The 16,848-nt window shown below is 42.8% G+C and overlaps 1 protein-coding gene across 1 annotated transcript; it reads left to right on the plus strand.

The window, feature by feature from the left end:
• The first annotated feature begins 334 nt into the window (after positions 1-334).
• Positions 335-12,810, plus strand: KLF6 (KLF transcription factor 6). The gene is made up of 4 exons (XM_081883107.1): positions 335-1,074; positions 4,223-4,802; positions 7,480-7,603; positions 9,071-12,810. The coding sequence occupies exons 1-4, from the start codon at positions 973-975 to the stop codon at positions 9,120-9,122; spliced, it is 858 nt and encodes a 285-aa protein (XP_081739233.1). The 5' UTR covers positions 335-972; the 3' UTR covers positions 9,123-12,810.
• Positions 12,811-16,848: the final 4,038 nt, after the last annotated feature.

Raw genomic sequence — 16,848 nt, forward strand, 5'->3', positions numbered from 1 at the left:
GCCAATCAGGGCGGCTCGAATTTCGAATCGGCCCAATCGGGCGCGGCGTCACGGAGAGGTTCGGTCACGCCAGGAGGAGCCGGGATGCGTCGCGGGCGCCCATTGGGCTCCTCTGACATCATTGGAACGCGGTGTAACGAGTTTTGTTGTTCGAGATTGGGCAGCGCTCGGAGCCGGCGTAATGGGATCACGAGGTGGCGGAGGGAGGGGGGGTGGAGGAGAAGGAGTAAAGGGGGCGGGGCGAGAGTAGCTGGGAGCGCGAGGGAGGGGGGAGCCGAAAAGAGGGAGGGAGTAGAAGGAGGAGGGGAGTAGAAAGAGGAGGAGGTTGTGGCCAAGGAGAGCTTTGAATAGGGAAGTTTTCCTGGGGGTTACATTCGCAGTCATCTCAGTGTTTGCAAATATTGAGTAGGCTCCTGAGCAAGTATCTTCTGGAGAGAACCCCAGGAGTGGAAAGCAAGATTTACCAGCAGCAGCTGCATTTTGGAGACTGCAAGAGATATATATATAAATAGATCTATGTATATATATATCCATACCTTGATATTGCTGTGCAATTAAACTTTGCATGAAACTTTTGCTTTATTATTATTATTATTATATTTTAAAAAAAATACCCTTTGCATCTGAACTGCCGAAGAGGAATTTAATATATAATTATTTTTATTTTTGAAAGAGGAAAAAAAAACAAACCTGTCTTCTTCTTTGTGGCCGTCTTTCCCTCTGGAGGAGGAGGAGGAGGAAGTGGGACTTTGTAAATAGCTGGTCGTATTTCTCTCGCCGTCACCTGCCATCACGACTACCGACGACAGCAGCAGCGGTAGCAGCTGAGAAACATCTGTAGCGGTGTTGATACTTGTGCTTTTTCTTCTTCCTTACGACGAGACGCATTGCAATCGGACGTTGACCCTGTGGAGGGTTTATTTGTTGCAACTTCTTTCCCCCCCTTCCCCTTGAAAACAAAAACAAAAAACCATGGATGTGCTTCCAATGTGTAGCATCTTTCAGGAACTCCAAATTGTCCACGACACTGGTTACTTCTCCGCTTTACCATCTCTGGAGGAATATTGGCAACAGGTAAACCGAAGGATATCTACTTGTGCTGGGCAAACGTTGCTTTTAATTCGGAGCAACACTGAGGTTAGAGGCTTGCCTTTTAGGAAGGCTTCCTGCAGGATTTTTTTTTTTTAAATAATTTGTAAATAGTAACATTATTGTTTCAAGCAAGTGTGTTTGTTTGGGCTGCTGTGCAACACTGTTTGTTATATCTGCTTTCTGGGGGGGGTTTTATGCCGTGCATGCTTGTTTTTGCTCGCTACCGGGAGAAGTGCTGTTTATGCCCAGCGCCGCTGTCACACAGCTTCTGGACAGTGGCTGGTGTATTTCTGAATGCCTGTCCTGCCCCCCCCTCTCTCTCTGTGTGTGTGTGTGTGTTGTGTGTGTGCCATTAAAACAACAACCGCGGGAGCGAAATGTTGCCACAAAAAAATAAATAGCATAAATCCGCAAGTCCTGCGTTTTGCATTTTGCTTGATCTAGTTAGTTCCTGGCTAAGTTGTCTCTCCTCTCTCTCCCCCCTCCCCCGCCTTGAAGCAGATCCAAACACTACAACTGGGTCTTGTCATCCAAACTGTCTTTCATTTCCACCGGGGTTTTTTTTTGCTTTTTTTACACCCCCCCACTTTTTTTGGGGGGGGAGGGAGAGAAATGGTTGAAAATTGGGATTTTTCAAAAAATAATCTCCACCCCTCCAGTATTATTTTCCTTAGCAGAATTGCCACCCTTCTAACTCCCTACTGCATGTTAACCATTAATTATTATTATTATTATATTATTATTATTCCCTCTCTTATCCGCCACCCCCCTCCTGAGTTGTCAGTCATATGACAATGATACTGTTTTGTTTCTCCTCCCCCCTTTTTAATTGCGGAGGGAAAGAGGGAGGCTTGTTGCCTTTAATGGACATGGTTTTTTTTTCTTTTCTTTGGGGGGGGGTGCGCTTGTTTGTTAGTACAAGTAATTGGTTTGCTTGGAAACAAGATTGTTTTTGCATTGTCTTGGATTCCCCCCCCCTTGGAAGGGGGGGTGTAAGTGAAGAGAGAGTGTTTACTTACTTGCCTCTTCCCCTAGCTGTGATATTTGCTCCTTCTCTCTCTCTCTCTCTCTCTCTCTCTCTCTCTCTCTCTCTCTAAGCCCAGCTGAGTACCCAGATCAAATCAGTCTGGAGATTTTGTTTGTAAACCTGAGAACCTATCAAGAAGGTTGAAACCTTGTGCATGTTTTGAAATTCCCCATTTCCAATTCCCCTTTCCATCCCCCCCCCCTTCTTTCTTTTTTCTTTCCAAGGCAGCACCAATAGTATGTAATTGAAATTGATCTAAATAGTTTTTCCTTCAGGCATTTCTGGAATTTTTAACCCAGAGCTAGATATGTATCCCACTGTAGCCTTTTGAATAATTTCAAAACCTCCTTTGGAGGTTCAGGCCAGTCCTTCAGGCTGATTTGCATAATGGGGGAATTTTAAATCCACCCTGAATAAGAAATTTGAACCTGCCCCTTTCTGTCAATTCCCTTCCTGTTTCCTTATAGAAATGATGTTTCTTGTTTTATTTTTGAAGTGCACTGCAAATCAGTTCCCTAATTATAGGGAAACCGATAAATATTGATTAAGCTTGCAGTCTCTCCCACTTTTTGGGCCAACCTTCAGTTAACAAGAGGGGAGAAATGGTCAGTCAAAACCTAGGCATGCTTACTCTGAAAAAAGTCCCATAGGTCAGTAGTGGTCCTTACTCCCAGGTAAGTGTGCTTAGGAGTAGAGCCTAAACAGATGGGGGAGAAGTGTAAAAATCGGCAACATACTGTGACAGAAACTCCCATTAAGTTGACACTTAAGAGAGTGAAATGTGTGACATTTGCTTTTGGAGTCAGCTTTGCTTATGGGGGGTTCCTGCTTAAAATAAGGTAACTATGGAGTCTGATATATTTGTCCATAAACACACACACACACACAAAACCCTTATATATTTAGTTCCATTAACATGCTGATCTTTAATTATGGGGATGATAGCGAAGGGGAAATGAAGTGTGCACTGATAGACACCCCCCCCAAAAAAAGAGAGATAAATGCTTGCATTTCTTCCAAAGTTCTCTTAAGTTTGTTAGGAATTTGGAAACACATTTGTGTCACTCGGAGGGTTGCTTGTCTCCTATTGCAGCAGGGAGCATAGCTTACTTTATTTCATTTTATTTTACATGGCCCGTTGCATGTCTATCTGAACCGTGTACTTTCTTGGCAGAAGTTCAGGGTTTTAAAAGGAAGTCTCTTTTGGCATTGAGTGAAAGAAATAGGGAGATGACTCATACGGTTGTGCTCTTGGCCAGTAGATAAAATTCTTCAATGTGGGGCTCCCAGCAGGACCTCGAAAAGTTGTATTTCTCCTTTGACCGCTTTCCCTGCAATTCCATTTTCTAAAACTTTCTTCTTCTTCTCAGCATCGCCTTATCACTCTGAAAGGTTTTGTTCACTGAAAGTCCTTAGGCCGCTATCATTTCTACCAGAATTGTTCCAAGTTACGCAAAACTCATGCCAGTGTGCTTGGAAGAACTGGCATTCTTTGAACGTCTCCCTTAGGCTGAGTTTTCATCTGCAGGAAATGGGCTGGCTTGGCGGGTTCCCCCTGAATATGGATCATGACTTTGCCGCAACCGCACATGTTTCTTGAGTTCAGAGCGCTGGTGCTGTCAGCTCAGTGGAAGTCTAGCTTGACAACTTTCTGTGGAGATCACACAATGCACTTGGAAGCCCTCTTAGTTAATAAAATACTGGAAATTGTAGAAAGGCCTGATTAAAACTGGAGGGTTGGGGTGAGAACAGAGTCATTTCCAAGCCAACCCATTGAACATCTCCTTTCTAGGAGATGATTTTTCAGCTCACACAATAAGAGTAATGGCTGGAAAATGTAGGTGGATTTGAACTCTTTCTATGTGTGTTTGAACTCCAGCCCAGTTCTTGGGAACTGCATTGTTTACTGTAACAGTCATTAAATGAGGGTTGAGTGGCCTATTACTTTAAGGGAGCCTAGCAACCAGAAATAAACACCCCATCCTTTGCACACACATGGTTTGGTTGATGTTTCTGGAGAATGGCTTCTATAGCTTTGCACTTTTTTTATTAAAAAAAAGAGATTTAATTTTAATTTATTGTGTTTATTATTATTTTTTGTAGACATGCTTAGAGCTGGAACGATACCTTCAGAGCGAGCCTTGCTACGTATCTGCCTCTGAGATAAAATTTGACAGTCAAGAGGATCTGTGGACCAAAATTATTTTGGCGCGTGAGAAAAAGGAGGAATCTGAACAGAAGGCCACGTGTGTTCCAAAGGAGGAAAGCGTAAAGACTCAGAGTTTAGAGACTAACAGCTTGAATTCTGACATCAGCAGTGAATCTTCTGACAGCTCTGAGGAACTTTCGCCTACAACAAAATTTACATCTGATCCCATTAGTGATGTCTTGGGCTTGACCAGTACAGGAAACTTGAGTTCATCTGTCACGTCGACTCCTCCTTCCTCCCCTGAGTTGGGGAAGGAAGCTTCTTCTCAACCGTGGAATTCTGCGCCTGGTGAATTGCATTCGCCGGGCAAAATTCGTACTGGTAGTGGTGGAAAGACTGCAGAAAAGGGTGCCCCAGTGAACGGCGATGCCTCTCCGGATGGGAGGCGGCGAATCCACAGGTGTCAGTTCAATGGGTGCAGAAAGGTTTACACCAAAAGTTCACATCTGAAAGCACATCAACGTACCCATACAGGTGAGATCTTCTCCACTGGGCGATCTAAACATCTGGTCTTGGGTGATCCAAATAGTGGTCACTTTGTGTTTTCCATGGAAGAAAACAAAACTGAGGCATACTAAGGTGGCCTCAGCTGTTTGTTCATGTGTGGGTTCAAGCACCCCTTGTCTCATCCCACTTGGCTGTGATCTGAAGCCACAAGATATGGAGTCCTGGGAGCAGCTAAGAAGGTCTGTGACCAGTCAGCAGGGAGCTAGGAGGCCTTCTGGGAACCCTGTTTACAGTTTTCCATCATGGAAGAAAGGCAGGATATAAATGTAATAAGGGGGACCCCATTTGCTTCCTGTTCTTATAGCACTGGCAGGTAGCTTTCTCTTACTAGGATGTGTGGCAAACCTTCCATGGCTTGGGCCCTAAGATGTGACAGGCTAATGGTGTTCACTATCACATATGGTTTCTATAGGGCTTCTGCTTAATACTTCAGCTGGTGGCTGGTTCTCAATGACAGCATCATCCTCTTTCTCTTCCCCTTCCCTTTCTGTTCATGGCCAGCAGAACTATGCACCAGAGTGCCATTATTAGGACTGGCAGACATGGAGAGCATATGGTTCCTCCAGATGTTTTCTGGACTCCCATGTCCTATCAGCCCCAGCCAGCATGACCCATGACCAGAGATTATGGGAGTTGTAGTTCATCAATATCTGGAAGGCCATAGGTTCCCCATCTCTGGTCTACAGTTCACCAGATGTTTTGTCCCTTATTCCAGGCAAGCCATCTGGATTTAGCTTCATGACTGACTTTGGTTGGTGATAACTGTAAGGAAAACCCTTGATGCTAATAGTGTCATAATGTTACGCAATTTCTGGAGCAAGAGCTTGGGGCAATCAGATGATGCAATAACAGCTGAGGTTTCCAAAATGCAAGGCATCACTTCCTCATTTTTGTTCTGCATTAGCCAGTTGCAAACTTCTATGTGCAAAGCTTGGATGAGGCTAGTTAACTTTTCTCTCTCTTGCACATGTTTGGTTCCTGTTTTGTAATTAGCTGCTGCTTGAGAAGATGCACAATTGTTAAATTGTTTTTCCAAGGAGGTGGAGGGAATCCCTCAAAAACAACAACAAACAACAACAGCAACAACAGAAAACTAGCTTTGAAACTCAGCAACAGCAAAAGGAAATGGAAACATTTCTCAGAAATTGGAGATTTTTGTCCTGATTCTGAAGGACAGATTCCTCATTGATTCATTTAATAGCAGAAGAGTAACTAGTTCCCTTAATTGCTGGACTTGCCTCAAGCTAGCTGTGTGTGCATTGACAGAAGTAAAATGATCTTTTGAGAGAGATGTTTATGATCATAAAGACAATGGCGGACTTTATGAGCGCTTCATTATCATGTGGTTTTGCTAACACTAAGCAAACAGGATGTTACTAGTATGAAACCTAGATTTAAACAAAACAAAACCCAGTTCCCTAGCTTAACTTGAAAGGATTTGAAGCGGGCAGGCACTCCAGGGTTTCTATAAATTTTTTATGGTGAAAGTAGTTGCTTTTTGACATTAATATTCTAGAGTGCTTGATGACTGTGGTTAGATGTGCAGAGCCGCTGGCTGGCATACCAATCTCCAGCTCAAGGTGCAGAGCGAGATTCTGCACCTTGAGACAAACAGCTTAGAGGTCTCCTCTTCAAAGATGTTCTTTTCACCGTTTGAAGAGGGGAATACAAAAAAGATGGATCTGCTCTATGCTTCTACAGCCTGGCGAGCGAGGGAGAGCTTACCTCTCATATGCTCGTTATTCTGCGGAAATCAGACAAATAGGGTTAAGCCATAGAATCTTATAACCAGAATCTCTGGACCAGAAAGCATTTTTATGATCTCCTGATGAAGGTGGTTTTGCTCTCCACTCTAGCCTTTCCCAACCTGCTGCTGTCCATGTGTTTTGGACACCAAGTCTCATCATCCCTGATGGTTGACCATGCTGGCAGTCTTAAACATCTGAATGACAATGGATTGGGAAATTCTGTGTTGTTGTTTTTTTCCAATATTGATCGGCCTAACCTATGTATCTAATAGGTGAACCCAATATATATTGGGTTGTATGTGCTTAAGTTATACTTGGAGAAGACCTATTAAATCCGTGGATGCAAATTAGGCCTAACTAACTCGACTCCATTGTTTTCAGTGGGTTTAGTCTATGGGTATAATTTGGAGCATGCAGCCCATAATTTTCTGCTATTGTGTTTAACCTAGGAAGTCCACAAAAGCTACTAGTGCAGGAGACCTCCAAACATGGTCTATATCAGTTGTTTTGAGCCTAAAAGATATAGAGAACCAACTTCTATTAAACTTCTATAACAATCTGGGCATTTGGAGGCAGTTCTTATTCGCCCTAGGTGACCAGGGGTGATTTTACAAGCCTGTATTCTAAACACTCAGAGAATTCCTAGGATGCAGCTGCACAAGGCTTACATTACTGGCATGTTTTCCAGTCAAGGCTTGATGTTTTGCTGTTGCAGCAAAGCTGTCAGCTCAGAAACATCTAAATTCTCCATCAGCGTTCTCGGAAGTACTTAGTGTGCTGTTGTGAATTAAATTGAGTGGCCTTATTTCCTATGTTAAAAACAAATGAATCAATATTCATCTTTGCTTGGAGAGAGAAACGGACGGTTAATAATCTTTGGTATGTTTTATTTGCAGGAGAAAAGCCTTACAGATGCTCATGGGAAGGGTGTGAGTGGCGTTTTGCGAGGAGTGATGAGTTAACCAGACACTTCAGAAAGCACACGGGTGCCAAGCCTTTTAAATGTAGTCACTGTGACAGGTACGTGGACGGACACTCTCTTTTAATAACCCCTGCACCTCCCTCCTCCCCAGTGCTTCCATGGGAAGCAATGACTTAAGCCCCCCGCATTGATGAAGCCACCAAGGCGCAGGCAGTTTCATCAAGTATCAGCTCTGTCCCATTGCACCGGAGCTTTTCAAAGGAAGCATCCAGCTTCAGTGATCAGCAACAGTGTAGCTTTTTTAGTTCTAACAGTGCAAAAAGAGAGAGAAATAAGTCTCTGATCTGGTGAATCGATTCTGTCTCCGCTTAAAGGAAAAGCGTTTCCAGTTACATATTTCAGAACAGCCTACTTGAAATTCCAGTGGAAATACTCCCAGAATTAAGTGGATTGAAGTTAATGCATTCTAGATAGTGTCTGCATGGATACAGGTTAAATAATAGAGTGACTTCTGATGCTGAGATCAGGAGGAAAGCGGAAGAAGCTGACAGGAGGAGGAGCAGTCTGTAGGGTCTCTTTCAATGAACGTCTTGGAAAGGTTGGGTTGGGATTCTATGGTGTAGTTAAACACCTAGCAAATGCTGTCACATTATAAAGAGGTGGACTTGGTCCCCGTGGTGGTCTCTCTCCCAACTCCTATTATTCTGCAAGTCACCTTCCCTTTCCTCCAAAACTTCCAAGACAGTTTATGTCTTCTAAGAAATAGCTCTTCTGCTTAGCCATCTTTCTTTGGGTCTCTTTTGCACCAGCCTTCTGTCACAATGAGTTATTGGAAGAGGATTGTAAAGAGTTATTTTAGCAGGTGCTGTGAACTTAGGCTAAGATTCTTGCAGGATGCTCCCTTGGATTGATTTAGATGAGCCTAGTCTGTCTCATGGGGTTGCTGTGACCCTTGCATGCCATTCCGAGCTCCTTTCAGGATATGAATGTCAGCCCGATAGGTGAATGACCGGGAACGTGACTGTGGTTGCACTCTGCACACTTTGCTTTGACACAACATTTTGCATTCTGGCCAAGTGGCGGAGTGACCACTCTGTTCCTCTGTTTGCCTGCTTGACAACCTATCTCTATGCCCCAAGGTTGCACGAACCAGTCCGAAGTCACACAGATTGCAGTGGAGTTAATTCTGCACGTTGCTTTTGTTTTAAGTATGCTCCATAAAGGTGCTCTGTAATATTTGCCTCCATTGCAACTGATGATAGTAAGGCTGGGGTACAATAGGATTCCAAAGGGCTTTGCACTTGGGTCTCCCAAATCAAATTCTGTGTCTCTTGGATGGACCTATAGGGCCTCACAACCTACCACAGCAGTCCCTAATGTGGTGCCATCTAGATGTTATTGGAATATTAACTCGGATCAGACCAGCATGGCCAGTGGAATGGGACAAGCAGAGTCATAGTCTTGCAACATCTGGAGGAAGCCATGCTAACTCCTCCTGGTCTAACCCGATTCACTCACCTATAGGAAGATGGTCCTCAAAATTCTCCTCTCTTCTCCGTTGACAGGTGTTTCTCCAGGTCCGACCACCTGGCCCTGCACATGAAGAGGCATCTCTGAGTGGGTGAAGAGGTCGAATCCTGTGGGCTAAGAGGCTTCGAGGTCAACCAGCCTTGAAAGAAGGGATGCGTGTTCCAGCCAAAGCATGCCATTTTGCACCCTAACCCAGTTGCCTCCAGGGCCTCTCTTCCTTGGAAGGTCTTCAGAGGGCTAAACAAGTCATGTAAGGAAACGGCATAGCGACCGCACGGTTGTGGGTCTCGTACGCTGGCACCCAACCTTCTACGCCTTCTGCCGTGAGCACGTGCACTGAGAATGTTAATGATTGGACGACTGTATGTTATTGAGGATCGTACTGGGCGACTGTATGCTGAGGCACATGAATACTTTTTGTTTGTTTGTTTCATTTCCCTTCCGTTTCGTTCCTCGTGGTTGTTTTATAACCGTAAGCGAGAGAGAGAGAGGAAAGGTCAGCTGAATGGGGGAGGGCGGGGGAATCATTTGCGTATGTGAGGAGTATGCCGCAAGAAAGGAGCGATCAATCATTTCCAAGGGGCGGGGCGAAAGGGGTGTCTGCACCTTTAAAAATAAGAAAAAGAAAGAGGGAGGGGAAGATGGAGGGGAGGGGGGGGGCAAGTCAGGACACCAGAATGGAGGGAGGGGCCCCTATCCTGTGTGAGAGGAGCTTTTGGTGTCTGGTCCAGCTCTTAAATGTGCAATGTGTCAAGTAGCTTGTTTTACTTGCTACAGAGCTCATTTGTAATCCATTGTATAAGCTGTGTATTTACAATATAACACAACCTATAACTTTTTCATTATAATACAAAGATTATTGCATGGTTCTGGGGAACTATATGCTTTTCCATTCTTTAATCAGGACTTGCAGGTATTTCTTTTGTTTTCTCTCCCCCTCTCTCAATTCCAGTTAAAAAGCTGCTACAATGCAATTGGTTTAATGTTACATAACATACAGATCCTGGATTTTTATTTTTTTATTTTTATTTTTTTGTCCTGTTGGGTGGATAAAACCACTGTAGGTTAGAAACTGTAATATTTTTTAAGAAAAGAAAAGAAAATTCTCATGCAGCTATGTTGGGGTCTTGTTTTTTTGTTCCTTTTCTCTTTTATTTATGCCTTGAGGTCTCTTAATTTCTGGTTTTCTAGCTGTTAATGCACTGTTGACCTTAATAATGGTGCCTTATGCAAAGCGATCTCTTCTCGCAAGAGGTCTTATACAGGGGTATGGGTGATTTGTGCTTCATTAAGGCTCTCTTGTCACCTGACATTTGTACTGTATCAAATGTAAATTATGAAGAGGTGGAGGAAAGCATAGGCTGATCTTCAGGGTTTTTTTCCATGTAGAAAAGCATCTTTGGACATGTCAATACAATATTACACTTTTCCTTTTAAAAATCTCATGGAATAATATGACCGGTTCTGCCACCTTGAAAATCCCTGTTTATACATCCTTGCACAACCAATAATATGTGTACAGAACATGCACCCTGAACCTCCCTTTCCCATGTACCTCAAAATGTTACAATTCCTCCCTTTTTAAAAGTGTAGGAGCATTACAAAAATAATCATTTGCTTAAAATGGCACAAGTTCCATGTCTTTATATCAAGCTTTCCCTTGGTTAATAAAACTCTCTCTTTTTTAAAATGGCAAAAGCAAAACAAACAAAAAAAAAGTTACCAAGCAGGCAGAAAGTTTATTGGGTGTATATATTTGTTTGTATAGTATTTGTAAGCACTGTGTGTTTGTGTGTGTGTGTGTGGATAATATATATTTTTCAAGGAAAGAATTAAGTTCTTTCCTGTGAAATATGGCAGCCCATAAGAAGTCCTCTGCTTTTCCTTAAGTTTTGTAAAGGAAGCAAACAAGTGGTGGTCACTAAACACATAAAAACATTTTTTTAAAAAAAAAATATTATTGGCTTGCAGACTACTTTAAAAAGGGTTTGGGCAGCAGCCTGGGGGTGGAAAAGAGGCTCCGTTGGGCGCAAGCGATTCTTGCGAAGAGAAAGCTGGGCTGCATTCGCTTCTGTGTCGGGGGCACACTTGCGAGCTCAAAAATCCCTGACCATCAAGCGAATGGAGCAGACCAGAACCTTTTCCTGAAGCTACTGCGGGATTTGGCATCTTTCAATGCAACTTGGCAGCTTTCTGAATCAGGTTCTCTCTCTCTCCAGACCAATGAGCCTGCCATTTCTCTTTTACTTTGGCAAGGTCCCAAAACTGCCCCTCTTGTCCCAACTGGACCTTCCAACCAACTTTCTGCTGGTGTCTGGCTGGCTTTCCATCTGTCCCGAAGGGCACTGGTTTGGTACATCACCTTGAGGGCCTAGCTCACTTAGTGGCATGTTTCCACATCATCTGGAAGCGCTACATCAGAGGTGGGGAACCTTTGGTCTCTGATGTCGTTGAACCACAACTCTCACAATCCCTGACTGTTGACCATTCTGGCAGGGGCTGATGGGAGTTCTAGTTGCATGGCATCTGGAGGGCAATGGGGTCTTCACCTCCTGTGCCACATTTATCAGTTGCTAATTCTAGCAGTGACCACAACAACAAAAACCCTCCAACCCAAATCCAGCCATTTGGCTTCTGTCTAGAAGCTTATTGAGAAGATCTAGGAATGAGCTCCTTGATGATTGCTTTGTTACTTTGGGTATTTACATTTCAGGTGAAGGCGCAAGATGGTTTTCATGAGAGAGCTTAGATGCAGCCGTCCCCCAGAAGTTGTCAGTGAGTTTCAGAACTGCCTTCCCCAGCAGTGCTGTACTTACCCACAAACCACATTGATAGCCTATTTCTTGCTGTTTCGGACAGCTTTTCCAGGAACTGGTGGTGAAGGTTAAATAGTTCTCTAGAACACATTAGACACTAATTTATCCAATTCTAAGGAACACACAGGCCTGCCCCTTTTGTATTGTGTTCAATTTTTATATACTTGAGTGTGCACTTTTAAAAAAACAAAAAGTAAATATGCCCTAGGAAAAAGGTTTATATTGTCTACACTCTGTAGGGCTCTCATGTTACATGTGGAGCTTCATGCATGTAGGATCTGCCTTGCTCTCCCCCCCCCTGTTGAGGGACTTCCTTGCAGCTATAGTGAGAGAAACATTTCATACATGGAGCATTCTCCATAGTAAAAATGGGAGGTCTATACCTGTATGTTTATCAGGATCATCACAAGTGGAACAAGGCAATTAAGAAGGGTTTTTCTATTTGTTTGGTGGCATTTCAGGGGTGGGTTTTTTGTTTACCTATTTTGCAATGCTTTCTGCTGAAGCATAATAACTCTATTAATGCTCAAGGAGGAAAACATGGAAATTTAATAAATCCCCTTGCATTAGCTTTTCTTGATTGCAAAGCATCAAAACGGTTTTGGAATGGGGGGCTGTGTGCCATACGTCAAATTATGCCTGTCAGTTTTGTAAGTTTAAACAAGTACATTTTGTTCAGGTGATAACTGAGCCTCAATAAAGCGGAGAGAAAAAAAAATTGCTTGAAATTTCAGAAAAGAATTTCTATTCGTAAAATTTCTTTCTTTTCTTCTTTTTTCCTTTTTTTGTTCGTTTGTTTTTTGGAAGCACCCTGTTATCTAAAGAATCTCTTTGTAAGATTTTTGTAAAAAAAAATTGTTTTACAAGATTTTATTTGAAATTGTTTTTTGCAAGATTGTTATATTTCTGTATGAATGTATTTTTTATTGGAATAACATAAAAAAAAATTCTTATCAGCATTTTTGGGTCTCTTTCTTTGGTTTTGCTTCAGTGGAATTAAACGTGGTAACGGAATTTCCATGATCTAGAGTTGCCCCTAAGTCACTGTGAACATGCCATTTGCTTGGCTCCGGATGGGATGGCAATGGTTCTTAAAAGTGCTTTAGCTAGGATTGCCTGGTCAAGGCAAGGAGCTAAGCTTTGCCAAATGAGAATTTGTCTAACCCACTTATACTTCCTTCGATGCAACATACATAAATCTGCTCCATGTGCCCCAATTGTGGTCACTCAGCAAAAAACGTGAAGTGCATTGAACATGCATATTCTGCATCTGTGTATAGAAGGCGATGAAAATTATGCGGGAGAGAAGTGTGTTTCTTGCAATTATAGGCCCTCTATTATGAGTCCCGTTTCATAACTTTAGACAACTGAAGGTCCAGTTCCTATAGGCCAGGTGTGGGGAATAGCTTTCTCTGCTTGAGGGCCTTCTTCCTTTTTGGGTAACCTCCCAAGGGCCATATACCACTGGTGGGAGGAGCCAGAAGCAAAAATGGGTGGAGCAATGAATTGAGATTTTACTTTTGTACATATGGTAGGCTAGCTTCCAGACACACCCCACCCACTACCTAGGGAAGAAAGCATCACTATTGGAAATCTTAGGCCTTGAATCTCATGATAACTGATTCCTGCATTGCAAGATGGCCCTTGTGGCCCCTTCCAGCCCTCTGATTGGTCCTTTTCCAGTAAATTTGGAGGGTGGAATACAAGTTGAGGATGTACTCTTTTCCTTACTGGAAAGAGACAGTGTAATAATAATAATAATAATAATAATAATAATAAATAATTTTATTACTTATATCCCACCCATCTGGCTAGGTTTTCCCAGCCATTCTAGGCAGCTTCCAGTACATATAAAAACATAATAAAATGTCAAACATGAAAACTTCCCGATCCAGCGCTTTCCCATGGCTGCCAGAATCCCTGCAAGCTGCTACAGTTGAGGCCCTACTATGGTAGTTTCTAGGTTCTGTCTTCAATATGCCTCATCTCACAATTTAAGGGAAGTAGAAGTGCACCGTTCCAGGGAGGACCACACATAATGAATAAATGAAACCAATGGACCTATAAGTCTCAATGATTTGGAATGAGAGCAAATTAAAATCGGGTTTGATATGTATTCAGGGTATCACAAGGCCACATCCACACGAGACATTTGAAGCACTGTTATACCTTCAGCACTTCAGTAGTCATGGCTTCCCCCCGCAAAGGATCCTGGCAAGTGAAGTTTGTTATAAGTGTTGATAATTGTTGGAAGCCCCCTGTTCTCCTCAAATAATAATTCCATTTCACAGAGTTCTATGGGAAGAGGGATTGATTGTTAAAGCATTTGTAGCTCTGTGAGGGGAATAGTGCTCCCTTAACAATTCTCAGCACCCTCAAAAGGTTCCCAGGATTCATTGGGGAAAGCTACGGCAGTTAACGTGGCATAAAAGTGCTTGAAATGAATAGTGTGGATGTGGCCTAAAACTCTCACATGAGGAATCAGCGAGGATGGATATGCTAAGCATGCCTGACACAAACACCAGTTGCCATTCCCACCATCCTCCATGATTTGGAGGAATAACATCTGCAGTGCAAAAGCCTTTTCTGCTCACACAGACTCTCCACTTACTCTCTTAGAGACCTGATTTCAGGGTTCTAAAACACATAGGCATCCTACATGAGTAGAGCAAACTCCTCACTTCCAAAGTTAGCCCTCTATAACTCATGGAAGTCAACAAGGAAGATGATAGGGGCACAGCAAACACTTGCTTCTCTCTTTTTTGATATAAATTTTTATTATTTTTCCTTAAACACTTTTTCAAACAACACATTGATCAACATATAAACTTTTTTTGCTCCGTCTAGCTTACGACTTCCCTTCTTCCCTTCAACCAGTATCCCATATCAGATCCAATCTCGCATTCTAACTCTTTACAATATCTCTACATTGTAGGATTTACTTCAATCCTGCTAGTGTCTTCAAATTTTTATAGTTATCATTTAAATGTACAATAAATTTACTCCGGTGTCTCTGGAATTTCTGATCGTCCTGGTCTCGGATCCTGCAGGTCAGTTTGGCCAACTCAGCAAAATCCATCATCTTCACCTGCCACTCCACAATGGTAGGAATTTCTTGTAATTTCCATTTTTGGGCCAACAAAGTCCTTGCTGCAGCTGTGGTGTACATGAATAGTCTTTGATCTACCTTCATAATCTCATTTCCCATCAAGCCAAGCAAAAATGCTTCCGGCTTTCTGGGAAAAGTATATCTAAACATCTTCTTTAGTTCATTGTAGATCGATTCCCAAAATATTTTTACATTGTCACAAGTCCACCACATGTGGTAAAAATCTCCATCTACATCCTTACATTTCCAACATGTTTTGTCCCGCAAACACTCGTTTCTTTAAAGGCCTGAAAGAATAGGGCTGAATAGGGCCTAGATGTGCTCCAAATGAACGAGTTTTAATCGCACCCCTTCCATATTGCACATGTGTGGGAGGAGGCAGGAATGTGTCCATTGCTACTTGGAACAGAGGTAAATATCTCCAGTGCACCACCCTTCATTGCAATGTTGCATTTATGGAAACAGGATCTTTTTCATACTTCACACACACACATAAGACTGAGCCTACGGTTTGAAGACGTTTGCCAATTTTCTTTGGGCGTGCTGCATTTTCGAGCTTCCTATGAGTAATGGTGGAATTGCTTCAACCACACATCCTAAATAAAGGCTTGCGAAAAAGCCTAGTTGAGCTATTCTCAGTTCTTCCACCCTCCCTCGCCTTGCAGGGCTGGAGGATAACGTTCCGCTCAGAGCAAAGCATGGCGCAAGACGTTTGCTGCAAAGCAAGCATGCAACAATGATCTGTCAAGGCTGCCGTGCATTTCAACATGCCCCTCGTTCTGCTGCCTTGCTTCACTCCTTGTTTGGAAATACTTTGGATTTAAGGGGGGGGGGGGCGGATGCAAAGACCACAGAAGAAGAGCATTCTGGACAATGCTGCATTTGCAATCTCCGGAGAGACTCGGCATGCCTGCCTTATGGCAGGTGGGAGGTAGCAGAGCCCAAGAGAATATGCAATATTTGTGCCAATATTTAATTTGTTCCCTCCCCCATCCATTAAAGGCTCAGAACCTTTTAGCAATTTGCAATCAAGGCACAGACCAAATCTACTTTTTTTTTCCTGCTGTGAGAGCTTCAATGTCCAAGTGAAGCTCTGCACCAGACTTGTAAATAGCCACTCACCATGTTACCTACGGTGAGTAAATAATTCCTGTAAGTGACCAAGCAGAGGAACTTTTTCAGAGACAGACAGAATCAGTTCTCTTTTTTGTTCGATGCCATCCATGTGACACAAAGACGAGCATCAGAATGTTACATACAAGCATTCGCAAAACAGTAATTTTTGTGGACATGTTGCAAGACTGTGTTAAACATATACGTCAGGAATGAAAAGAACCGCTTGCTTAGGCAGAGAAGTGGCTCGGCTATGAATCAAGAAGCCCCAGTTTGCATCTTGCATTTGACAAGAACTCATTGAGCAAAACACTCCTTAATATTCCATGTGCAACATGGAATTCATATAGAATTGTTCTTGTTAGGGATTACAGCAAGGTAATGCATTCAGTGTTTCCTTTGAACGATCAACAGTATTATACAAATAATGAGTACCTTTATTACCCATTATATGTATGAAAAACAGTTTGCATTGCTTTTATATGTTTTTATCTGAGAGTTCTTTAGCTAAGGAATGGCCCTAAGTGAGAAATCCTTATGAAGGTTGGTCATTGAGACTCAGAACATGGAGGGAACTGCAAAAAGGCCATTCCCAGTTAATTCTAGAGACTGCACAAGGAAGGAAGAGGACTTGTCAAAAGTATGAAGGGCCATATCTATTTAGGCACCTTCCATTGTGCTTCAAATGTACAAGGAAGATAGTGCAGCTGTTAAAAATCTGCTAGAACACACTTCCAGTGCCCATCGCTATCAGGAGAAGGGCTGCCAAACCATG

This window comes from Podarcis melisellensis, assembly GCF_964234715.1.
Source record: "Podarcis melisellensis genome assembly, chromosome: 12".
Classification (NCBI taxonomy): Eukaryota; Metazoa; Chordata; class Lepidosauria; order Squamata; family Lacertidae; genus Podarcis; species Podarcis melisellensis.

Excerpts from the sequence above, each read along its gene's own strand:
- KLF6 (XM_081883107.1), top strand. The coding sequence starts at position 973 with ATGGATGTGCTTCCAATGTGTAGCATCTTTCAGGAACTCCAAATTGTC. Across the intron at positions 1,075-4,222 it reads TGGAGGAATATTGGCAACAG|ACATGCTTAGAGCTGGAACG; the intron begins GTAAACCGAAGG and ends TATTTTTTGTAG. Across the intron at positions 4,803-7,479 it reads ACATCAACGTACCCATACAG|GAGAAAAGCCTTACAGATGC; the intron begins GTGAGATCTTCT and ends TTTTATTTGCAG.